Source organism: Miniopterus schreibersii, assembly GCF_964146895.1.
Source record: "Miniopterus schreibersii genome assembly, chromosome: 16".
Classification (NCBI taxonomy): domain Eukaryota; kingdom Metazoa; phylum Chordata; class Mammalia; order Chiroptera; family Miniopteridae; genus Miniopterus; species Miniopterus schreibersii.
The window spans coordinates 45,671,744-45,684,069 of NC_138116.1; the positions used below are offsets into that span (position 1 = coordinate 45,671,744).

A 12,326-nucleotide genomic window follows, 5' to 3' on the forward strand; every position below is an offset into this window, starting at 1 on the left:
CTCTCTCGTGATGCGTCTCTCTCGATGCGTCTCATTGATGTGTCTCTCATGATGCGTCTCTCTCATGATGCGTCTCTCTCATGATGCGTCTCATGATGCGTCTCTCATGATGCGTCTCTCTCATGATGCGTCTCTCTCATTGATGCGTCTCATGATGCGTCTCTCTCATGATGCGTCTCTCTCATTGATGCGTCTCTCTCATGATGCGTCTCTCGTGATGCGTCTCTCGATGCGTCTCTCTCATTGATGCGTCTCTCTCATGATGTGTCTCTCATGATGGTCTCTCTCATTGATGCGCCTCTCATGATGCGCCTCTCTCATGATGCGCCTCTCTCATGATGCGTCTCTCTCATTGATGCGTCTCTCATGATGCGTCTCTCTCATGATGCGTCTCCCATGATGCGTCTCTCTCATTGATGCGTCTCTTTCATGATGCGTCTCTCATGATGCGTCTCTCTCATGATGCGTCTCTCTCATGATGAGTCTCTCTCATGATGCGTCTCTCTCATTGATGCGTCTCTCATGATGCGTCTCTCACATGATGCGTCTCTCATGATGCGTCTCATGATGCGTCTCTCATTGATGCGTCTCTCATGCGTCTCTCTCATGATGCGTCTCTCATTGATGCGTCTCTCGTGATGCGTCTCTCGTGATGCGTCTCTCGTGATGCGTCTCTCTCATGATGCGTCTCTCTCGTGATGCGTCTCTTGTGGTGCGTCTCTCTCGTGGTGCGTCTCTCATTGATGCATCTCTCTCATTGATGCGTCTCATGATGCGTCTCTCATGATGCGTCTCTCTCATGATGCGTCTCATGATGCGTCTCTCTCATGATGCGTCTCACTGATGCGTCTCTCTCATGATGCGTCTCTCTCATGATGCGTCTCTCTCATGATGCATCTCTCTCATGATGCGTCTCACTGATGCGTCTCTCTCATGATGCGTCTCTCTCGATGCGTCTCATTGATGTGTCTCTCATGATGCGTCTCTCTCATGATGCGTCTCTCTCATTGATGCGTCTCTCATGATGCGTCTCTCTCATGATGCGTCTCTCTCTCATTGATGCGTCTCTCTCTCATTGATGCGTCTCTCTCATGTGCATCTCATGATGCGTCTCTCTCATGATGCGTCTCTCTCATGATGCGTCTCTCATGATGCGTCTCTCTCATGATGCGTCTCTCTCTCATTGATGCGTCTCTCTCTCATTGATGCGTCTCTCTCATGTGCGTCTCTCATGATGCGTCTCTCTCATGATGCGTCTCTCTCATGATGCGTCTCATTGATGTGTCTCTCTCATGATGCGTCTCTCTCATTGATGCGTCTCTCATGATGCGTCTCTCATTGATGCGTCTCTCTCATGATGCGTCTCATTGATGCGTCTCTCATGATGCGTCTCTCATGATGCATCTCTCTCATTGATGCGTCTCTCTCATGATGCGTCTCTCTCCTGATGCGTCTCTCTCATGATGCGTCTCTCTCATTGATGCGTCTCTCTCATTGATGCGTCTCTCTCATGATACGTCTCATGATGCGTCTTTCTCATTGATGCGTCTCTCTCATGATGCGTCTCTCTCATGATGTCCCCCTCCCTCCCCCGCTTCCGCCCCCCTCCCTCTCTCTCCCTCTCCGTCTCTCTCTCCCTCTCCCCCTCCCTCGCTTCCACTCTCTCTAAAAATCAGTGGGAAAAATATCCTTGGTGAGGATTAACAACAACAACAAAGGAACAGATTGTTAACCAGCCAACTCATGTGCAACAGCCCCTCTCGGTGGCTTCCGAGGGTGAGTGCTCCTCAGCTCCTGGGAGGAGGGAGACCCTGCGTTGCCCTCGGTGGCTTGGCCCACTGTCTTAGCCTCTCGGGGTCTGAGTTGCGAGATGAGTCTTCGGACAACTTTCTGTGATTCTCCTGTTCTGTGTATTGAAGTTGCATGAGCTTGTCCTTGTAAAACAGCAGGACCATTGTCTAAAGGGACGGAATGTTCTGGATGCCCACTTTAGCCAGCCTAAGCCCTGAACAGTCACAAACAGTTTTTTTGATTTACAGAAGCCAGGACAGGCGTCTGGCAGCCCTAGATAAATAGTACTTGAGACTCTTCCTTTTTCCCTTGACCCTCCTGCCTCCCTGTATCAGCTTTTTCAAAAAATGACGGTGAAATCCTTCCAATCCGTTATTTTCATTTCTGTCTCTCCCAACACAAACTTTAATTTCTTCCCTTTTTGGCTCTGCTAGGAAGCAAAGCTTAAGCAGAACGTAGGTGACCATTTCCAGAAACTTTATACACCAGTGTGCCTTCCCCACCTTTGGTTCTGCATGTCTGTTCCCTTTAGTGGCACCTCGTAAAATATCCATTGTGTGGGTCAGGACAGGACAAGATGGGGTGAGGAAGCCCACAGAACTGGAAGTTCCTACCTGGCCAGCATGGCTCAGTGGTTGAGCATCAACCTATGATCCAGGAGATTGAGGTTCAGTTCCTGATCAGGGCACATGCCCGGAGTCGATCCCCAGCAGGGAGTGTGCAGGAGGCAGCCGATCAATGACTCTCTCATCATTGATGTTTCTCTCTCCCTCTTCCTCTCTCTGAAGTCAATAAAAATATGTTTAAAAAACAAAGAACTGGAAGTTCCTAATCTCAGGGAATGATTTAGACCAGATGAGCAGTTCTAGCCTCAGGAATGCTGGCGTCTGGCTTTGAGTGCCCCCACCCCCCAGGCCTCTGCTGCTCTGTTGAGAACAGCAGGGCAGGCAGGACAGGGCTGTGGCCCTGAGCAGACCCCCAGGGACAGGCAGAGCAGGCGCTGCAGCGCTGTCTGGATTTGTGCCCTTTGTCGGGATGAGGCAGTGAACAGACCAACCAGAGCTTCAAAGAAGATAAAACAGCACACTTGAAAATGTATTGATTTAGTACCTCCGCACGTTCCAGAGAACTCTGCCTGGATCGTGCAGGGAGGCGCTGCCGAGGGGAAAGAATGGGCCGTGCCCGCAGGCGAGCCAGGTGCCAACACTTCCTCTTCCTGGAGGGTCCTGGGATTCCTTCTCCCTGATTTTGAAGACTTTTAGCTTTACGGAATTTTGACCCTTTTCTGGAAGGGCTGTCAGAGCAGTGACCCTGCCTGGAGCCTGCCGCCACCTTCCCTCATAGAGCAGTGACAGCCTTGACCCCTCCCCTCCCTGAACCCCTCCCAGGCAGGCCGGTCCCCCCGGGAGTCAGGGGGCAGGCACTGAGACTCCGCTCGACCGCCTGGGCCTCGATGACCCTGCCCCAGACCCTGGTCAGCTAGGGGCTGAGGGGTCTGGCAGACTTGCTTGCGGGCTTTTGAGGGAGCCGAGCCTGGTGAGGACAGGCGGCAGTGCTTCAGACCCTTGCATTTCAGTTTTCACCGTCAGCTGTTAGCGCTTTTAAAAGGCCACTGAGAAATACAAAAGCAATACTCTGTAGTGCTTTTAAAGAGTGTTTGTATCTACTGCTGTATCTGCTTTAACTCACTTCCAGGGCTGTTTTTATCTGTGTCTTACATAAGAGGAAGGGGAGAAACACAGAGGTTATAACTTAACCAAGATCACGGAACCAGTGAGGGTCAGAAGTCAGAGCTGAGCACAGGAAGTCTGGCCCGTTCTCTCGACCCCTGGGCAGCACTGGTTTCCATTAGCTGTCAGTTTTCAGGGCACTGGACATTTAGTTAGGACATGTTTGGGGGCAGGGCAAGCAAGAAACAAGGACCCCACCCTCCTCTTCCTCTTTCCCTATAGGTTAGCTCCCCTCCCTGCCCCTGTTTTTGTGGGGCCCTTGCTAGGCTAGTCCTATTGGGCTACCCCCACCATGGCCGACCACAGCCCCTCGCTGAAACCTTGACACCGGGGCTTGGAGGAGACAAGCCGAAGGCTCCCCCTGTCTGGAAGGGGAGTGTTTCGATGTGAGCACAAAGCTGCCTTGTGGAGAAGCCAGGCTGTGGAGGTGCAGGAAAGGTGTGCGGGCACTAGGGAGCCTGCTTCCTGCTGCTGGAGGCCCTGGGCAGCTGCCACTTCTGTCCTTCCCAATCTCGGCCATTCAGCTTTTTCTCTTAGCATGGGAGCTGTCCCAGAAACCTCTGGATAAACCCTCTTTGCTTTGCCACAGTATGAGCCGGGGTCCTTGCCACCAAAAGAATATTGACTAGTAGAGGTGCCCAAATAATTCGGGACTGCTTCTCGCCATAGTCTCCTCAATGATGTCCTTGTCACTGTCCCCTGGAGTGTAGGAGTGGGCTCAATGGGGCCTGGTCTTTTCCAGTCTCCTTCCTTCCCACCCACGGAGGGAGCCCTTTAAGCATAGATGAGACTGACGAATGTGAGAGGGATGGAGGAGGGCGGGTGGGTGGAGGGGGAGAGAGTAACCAAAGAATTTATATGTGTATATGCACAACCCAAGGACACGGACAATGGTGGGAAGGGGGACTGGGGAGGGGGGTGGGACAGGGTGGAACGGGGCATTGAGGAGAAAAAGGGTCATCTGTAATATTTTTATTTTTATTTTTATTTTTTTAAACATTTTTTAAAATATATCTTTATTGATTTCAGAGAAAGGAAAGGAGAGGGGGAGAGAGAGAGAGAGAGAGAAACATCAATGATGAGAGAGTCATTGATCGAGCCCGCAACCCGGGCATGTGCCCTGACCGGGAATCAAACCCCAATCTCCTGGATCCCAGATTGACGCTCAACTGCTGAGCCACGCCTGGCCGGGCTCATCTGTAATATTTTAAACAAAAATTAAATTAAAAATGAAATAAATAAATAAAATGCAGCCTCTCTTCATATCCTCTCGCTGTTGTAGGCACTCAGCATGCTTCAACTCTTTCCCCACCAGTTGTATTATTTCCCAGCCTAGCGAGGCTGATGAACTCTCCAGCTGCATCTGTCCGACCCCTCAGGTGCCTTTTGCACTCTGCCTCATCAAGAAAAGATCCCCTCAGGCCTCCCAGCCCTTCTCAATAGAGCCCGGTGTCCCCTGTGTTTCTATAGAACCATTTAAGCACCCCCAGGAGATAGGTACCTATTGCATTCAAGTGACCTGGGAAACAGCCTGGGCTGTTCTGGAGCATAGGCCTCGGGACGTGCCTGATCACTCGGTCCTGCTGAGCTTCGTCAGTTGTGAGAATGGGGATGTAACTCACAGGGTTATTCAGAACTAAAGATGATTGTGGAAAGTTTGAGCATGGTACCTAACAAATCTGTCAACCAGTCCGGGTCAACACATGAGCTCTCTGAGGCAGCAACCGAGTTCCTTTATCATTGGACCTGAATTCCTAGCTCTGTGCCTGGCCCATAACTGGGGCTCATACATATGTGTTCACTGCAGGTAGGAAGAGTACATATTATGAAACATTGGGTAAGTTTGAACTGCACTGGGGAAGAAAGGCACTGAATTTTCTCAGCCAAGATTCTCTCTTCTACCTTTAGAATGCGCCAAAGTCTTCTGCGCGGCAGGTGCTAAGCTGGTGCTGTGTGGCCGGAACAGGGAGGCGCTAGAGGAGCTCACCAGAGAACTCACTGCTCCTCAGACCACCAAGGTGAGCCCATGGGTGTGTTTTCTGTGGGGAAGGGGTGCAGTCCATCCTCTGCCTGTGTAGCGTCCCTCTCCTGGGCTACTGGACATGCAGGACATCCACGTGGTCACATTGCCAGGAAGGCAGCATGTCTCCACAACAAGCGAGGCTTCATAGCCTGAGGAAGGGCTATCCTGGGGTCCAAATCCAGCTCCACCACCTACTAGCACTGCTCCCCTCTGTCCCTTTACCTGGCTGATACCTGCCCATCTCCTTTCTGTTGGGTGGGGGGAGGGCAGGTTGGTAATGACTTTTATAATTTTAATTATGGAAAAATAGACATAACACAGTGTTTATCATTTTACTGATTTATAAGTGTACAACTCAGTGGCATTAAATACACTCACAATGTATGTAATTATCACCACTGTCTATACCTAATCCTTTTATCATCCCTTACAAAATTGGGACCCATTGAACAGTAATTCATTCTTACCCCCTGGAAACCTCTATTCTACTTTCTGTCTCTATGAATCTGTCTATTCTAGATACCTCATATGAATGGAATAATACAAGATTTGTCCTTTTGTGCCTGGCTACTTCACGAAGCATAATGTTTTCAAAGTTCATCCGTATTATAATAGCATGTATCAAAATGTCATTCCTTGTGCCCTGGCCAGTGTGGCTCGGTTTGTTGGGCATTGCTGTGCACCTAAAGGTTGCTAGTGAGATTCCCTGTTAGGGCACATGCCTGGGTTGTAGGCTTGATCTCCAGTAGGATCTGTGACTCTCTCTCATCATTGATGTTTCTGTCTCTCCCTCTCCCTTCCTCTCTCTGAAAAATCAATCAATAAAATTTTTTTTTAAATTTCATTCATTTGTTGATGGACACTGTGGTTGTTTCCATGTTTTGGCTATTATGAATGCTACTGCTGTGAACATTGGTGCACATGTATCTGTTTGAGTCCCTGCCTTCAGTTTTTTGGATGTACATCTAGGAGTGGAATCTCTTGATCATATGGTAGTTTCATGTTCAACCTTTTGAGTAGCTGCCAAACTGTTTTCCACAGCAGCTGTACCACTTTATATTCCTACCAGCAATGCACAGGGTTCCAAATGTCTCCACATCCTGCCAATACTTGTTATTTTCTGTTTGTTTGTTTTTAATTATACCCATCCTAGGAGGTATGGCCAACTTAGTTTTTTTTTTTTGCAGACTCTTAAATTTTATTTTTCAATTACAGTTTATATTCAGTATTATTTTGTATTAGTTTTGGGAGTACAGCATAGTGGTTAGATAATTGTATACTTTACAAAATGTTCGCCCGATATTTCCAGTATCCACCTGGTGCCATACATAGTTATTACAGTATTATTGACTGTATTCCCTGTGCTGTACTTTACAACATGTGACTATAGTCATGGGACTACCAATCTGTACTTCTTAATCACGTCACCTTTTTTTCCCAGTCCCCAGCCCCACTCTCCTCTGGCAGCCTGTCTCAGTCTGTTTCAGTTTTGTTTGTTTTGTTCTTTAGATTCCATATCTAAGTGAAATCATATGGTATGTTTTTCTCTGACATTTCACTTGGCATAATACCCTCTAGGTCCATCCATGGTGTTGCAAATGGTAAGATTTTGTTTTTTTTCTATGGTCGAGTAATATTTCGTTGTGAACGTGTACCACAGTTTTGTTTTTTTCTGTTTCTGTTTTTCTAACCTCACCCGAGGACATTTTCATTGATTTTTAGAGAGAAGAAAAGGGAGAGAAAGAAACACAGATGTGAGAGAGAAACCTCGATCTGTTGCCTCCCATACATGCCCCAACCAGGGATGGAACCCACAACCTAGGTATGTGCCCTGACCAGGAATTGAACCAGCGACCTTGCAGTGTATGGGCCAGTGCTCTAGCCAACTGAGCCACACCAGCCAGGGCTGGGCCACAGCTTTTTTATTCACTCATCTATTGATGGGCACTTGGGTTATTTCCCTGTTTTGGCGGTTGTAAATAACACAGGGTGGGCATACTCTTTTTTTAATATATTCATAATTTTTATTTTATTTTGTTTTAAATTTTTTGTTCAGTTTTCCAGATTTTTAAAAATTGAATTTATTAGGGTGACATTGATTAATAAAATTTAGGGGTCAAGCATAAATTCTGTAATCATCATCTATATATTGTATTGTGTGTTCACCACCCCAAGTCAAGTTTCCTTCCATCACCATGTATCCCCTCTTCTCCCTCCCCCAGCCCCATTCCCCTCTGGTAATCACCAGGCCATTGTCTGTGTCTATGAGTTTTTTTGTTTTTGTTTTATTTTTGCTTTTGCTTAATGCCTTCACCTTTTTCACCCAGCCTCCAACCTCCCTACCCCCTGACAGCTGTCAGTCTGTCCTCTATCTATGAGTCTGTTTCTATTTTGTTTGTTAGTTTATTTTATTGATTAGATTCCACATATGAGTGAGATCATATGGTATGTGTCTTTCTCTGACTGGCTTATTTCACTTAGCATAATACTCTCCAGATCCATCCATGCTGTCACAACGGGTAAGATTTCCTTCCTTTATACAGCCAAGTAATATTCCAGTGTGTTAATGTCCCACAGCTTTTTTTTTTTAAATTTATCTTTATTGTTGAGAGTATTACAGGTGTCCCATTTTTTCCCCACAACTGACCCCGTCCACTTCGCTCCCACCCCCTCCCCAGGCCTTCACCCCGTTATTGACTGTGTCCATGGGTTATGCTTATATGCATATAATTTCTTTGGTTAATTTCTTCCCACCCTCCACCCTCCTTCCCTTTCCTCTGAAATATGATTGTCTGTTACATGTGTCAATAAATCTGTTTAGTTTGTCAGATTATTTTGTTCATTAGCTTCTTAAAGAAGACACTTCAACTTTTCCTGTAGTGCTGGTCTGGTGGTGATGAACTCCTTTAGCTTTTTCTTATGTGTGAAGCTTGTTATCTGACCTTTAATTCTAAATGATAGCTTTGCTGGGTAGAGTAATCTTGGTTGTAGTTCCATGTTTTTCATCACTTTGAGTATTTCTTGCCACTCCCTTCTGGCCTGCAAAGTTTCTGTTGAGAAATCAGCTGACAGTCTTATGGGAGCTCCCTTGTAGGTAACTAACTGCTTTTCTCTTGCTGCTTTTAAGATTCTCTCTTTGTCTTTAACCTTTGGCATTTTAATTATGATGTGTCTTGCTGTGGGCCTCTTTGGTTTCCTCTTGTTTGGGACTTTCTGTGCTTCCTGGACTTGTAAGTCTATTTCTTTCCCCAGGTAGGGGAAGTTTTCTGTACCCACAGCTTTTTTACCCATTCATGTACTGATGGGCAGTTGCACTGCTTCCAAATTTTGGTTATTGTAAATAATGCTGCAGTGAACATAGGGGTGCATAAATTTTTTCTGATTAGTGTTTTAGGCTTTTTCAGATATACCCCTAGAAGTGAAATCACTGGGTCATAAGGTAGTTCCAGTTTTAATTTTTTGAGGAAACTCCATACCGTTTTCCATAGTGGCTGCACCAGTCTGCATTCCCACCAGCAGTGTACCAGGGCTCCCCTTTCTCCACAACCTTGCCAGCACTTGTTTGTTGATTTATTGATGGCAGCCATCATGGCAGGTGTGAGGTGATATCATTGTGGTTTCAATTTGCATTTTTCTGATGATTAGTAACATTGAGCATCTTTTCATATGTCTCTTGGCCATTTGTATGTCCTCTTTGGAGAAGCATCTATTCAGGTGCTTTGCTCATTTATTAATTGTTCTTATGGTGTTGCATTTTATAAATTCTTTATAAATTTTGCATATTAACCCCTTATCAGATGTATCATTTGCAAATATGTTCTCCAATTCACTGGGTTGTCTTTTCATTTTGTTGATGGTTTCCTTTGCTGTGCAAAAAGTTTTGAGCTTGATGTTGTCCCATTTGTTTATTTTTTTTGTTTCCTTTGCTGGAGGAGACATATCAGAAAAAATATTGTTACAAGAAGTGTCTTGAGATTTTACTGCCTATGTTTTCTTCTAGGATTTTTATAGTTTCATGTCTAACATATAAACCAAAAAAAGAGACCTATATCTCTGATGAATCCAGATGCCAAAACCCTAAACAAAGTATTAGCAAATCAAATACAACAGTACATTAGAAAAATAACACATCACGATCATATGGGGTTCATTCCAGGGGCACAAGGGTGGTTTAACATATGCAAATCGATCAATGTGCTACACCACACTAACAAAAGAAAGAACAAAAATCATGATCATATCAATAGATGCAGAAAAAGCATTTGATAAGATACGACATTCATTTATGAATAAAACAATAAAATAGGAATAGAAGGACAGTACCTCAACATAATAAAGGCCATATCTGACAGACCCTCAGCCAGTATCATACTTAATAATGAAAACTGAAAGCTTTTCCTCTAAGATCAGGAACAAGACAAGGATGCCCACTCTCACCATTTATTCAACATAGTCCTGGAAGCCTAGCCAGAGCAGTCGGGCAAGAGAAAGAAATAAAGTAAGTGAAGTAAATAAAAGTGTCACTCTTTGCAGATGACATGATGCTGTATATAGAAAACCCTAAAGATGCCACCAAAAAACTATTAGAAACAATAAACAAATACAGTAAAGTTGCAGGATACAAAATCAATGTACAAAAATCCACTGCCTTCCTGTATACTAACAACAAAACTTCAGAAGAAGAAATGAAAAAAACAATTCCTTTTGCAATTGCAACCAAACGAATAAAATACCTAGGAATGAACTTAACAAAGAACATGAAAAACCTATATACTGAAAATCACGAAGCATTATTGAAAGAGACTGGAAAAGACATAGCACTACCTGATATCAAACTATACTATAATAAGGTCATAGAACTCAAAACCAGATGGTACTGGCATAAAAAAACACACATAGATCAATGGAACAGAATAGAGAGCCCAGAAATAACCCATGCCTGTATGGTAAATTAATATTTGACAAAGCAGGCAAGAACATATACTGGGGTAAAGATAGTCCATTCAGTAATTGATGTTTGAAAAATTGGACAGATACATGCAAAAAAATGAAATGACCACCTTACACCATACACAGAATAAAAATGGATTAAAGACTTAAATGTTAATTTTCAATTTCTTTTTATTAAATTTATTGGGGTGACATTGGGTAGGATCATACAGGTTTCAAGTGATACAAGATTTCTATGATACAGATCTGTATATTGCACTGTGTGCCCACCACCCAAAGTCAAATCTTTAGCCATCACCGTATATTAGGCCCCTTCACCCCCACCCACTTCCCTCTGGCAGCCCCCACACTGCTGTCTATGTCCACAAGTTTCAGTTTTATGTCCCACATATGAGTGAAATCATATGGGTCTTAGCTTTTTCTGACTGGCTTATTTCACTCAGCATAATGTTCCCAACATCCATCCATGTGGTTGCAAATGGCAGTACTTCACCCTTCCTCATGGCTGAGTAGTATCCACTGTGTACATGTCCCACAGCTTCTTTTTTGTTTAAAATATTACAGATGTCCCTTTTTCTCCCCAATGACCCATTCCACCCCCTTCCATCCCCCTCCCCAGTCCCTCTCTACACCATTGTCCGTGTCCTTTGGTTGTGCATATATGCATGTAAGTTCTTTGGTTACTCTCTCCCCCTCCACCCACCTGCCCTCCTCCATCCCTCTGAGATTCGTCAGTCTCATCCATGCCTCCATGTTATTGAATCTATTCTGTTCATCAGTTTATTAAGTTCTTTAGATTCCACGTATAAGTGAGATCATGTGATGTTTGTCTTTCTATGACTGGCTTATTTCACTCAGCATAATACTCTCCAGGTCCATGCATACTGTCCCAAAGGGTACGAGATCCTTCTTTACAGCTGCATAGTATTCCATGGTGTAAATGTCCCACAGCTTTTTTATCCACTCGTCTACTGATGGGCACTTGGGCTGTTTCCAGATCTTAGCTATTGTAAACTGCGCTGCTATGAACATAGGGGTGCATATATTCTTTCTGATTAATGTTTCAAGATCCTTAGGATACATTCCTAGGAGTGGAATCACTGGGTCAAAAGGCAGCTCCATTAATTTTTTGAGGAACCTCCATACTGTTTTCCACAGTGGCTGCACCAGTCTGCATTCGCACCAGCAGTGTACCAGGGTTCCCCTTTCTCCACACCCTCGCCAGACATGTCGTTTGTTGATTTGTTGATTGTCCCACAGCTTCTTTATCCAGTCTTCAATCACAGGACACTTTGGTTGTCTCCGTATCTTGGCCACTGTGAATAATGCTGCAATGAACATAGGGGTGCGTAAATCTTTGCAAATAAATGTTTTCGAGTTTTTTGGGTATATACCCAGGAGAGGGATTGCTGGGCAGATAATTTTTGACAAAGGAGCCAGAAACACCCAATGGAGTAAAAAAAGCCTCTTCAGTAAATGGTGCTGGAAAACCACATGCAAAAGAATGAAACTAGATTACAGTTTTTCCTGTGCAAAAATTAATTCAAAATGGGTCAAACACCTAAATACAAGATCTGAAACAATGAATTACATAGAAGAAAACATATGTACTAAACTTATGGACCTTGGTCATAAAGAACATTTTATGAACTTGACCCCAAAGGCAAGAGAAGTAAAGGCAAAAATAAATGAATGGGACTGAATCAAACTAAAAAGCTTCTGCACAGCAAAAGGAACTGACAACAAACCAAAGAGGCAGCCACTGAATGGGAGGTGGTATTTGCAAACAGTAGCTCCAACAAAGGCTTAATTTCCAAAATATATAAAGAACT

At 44.6% G+C, this 12,326-nt stretch overlaps 1 protein-coding gene across 4 annotated transcripts in view; it reads left to right on the forward strand.

Moving 5' to 3' along the window:
- Window positions 1-12,326, forward strand: part of DHRS7B (dehydrogenase/reductase 7B) — a 73,203-nt gene that overhangs the window by 37,986 nt on the left and 22,891 nt on the right. For all 4 annotated transcript variants that reach the window (XM_081116160.1, XM_081116159.1, XM_081116158.1 and 1 more), the window contains one exon: window positions 5,430-5,539. In XM_081116160.1, coding sequence (XP_080972286.1) covers window positions 5,430-5,539 — 110 coding nt within the window. The remainder of the gene's footprint in view (window positions 1-5,429; window positions 5,540-12,326) is intronic.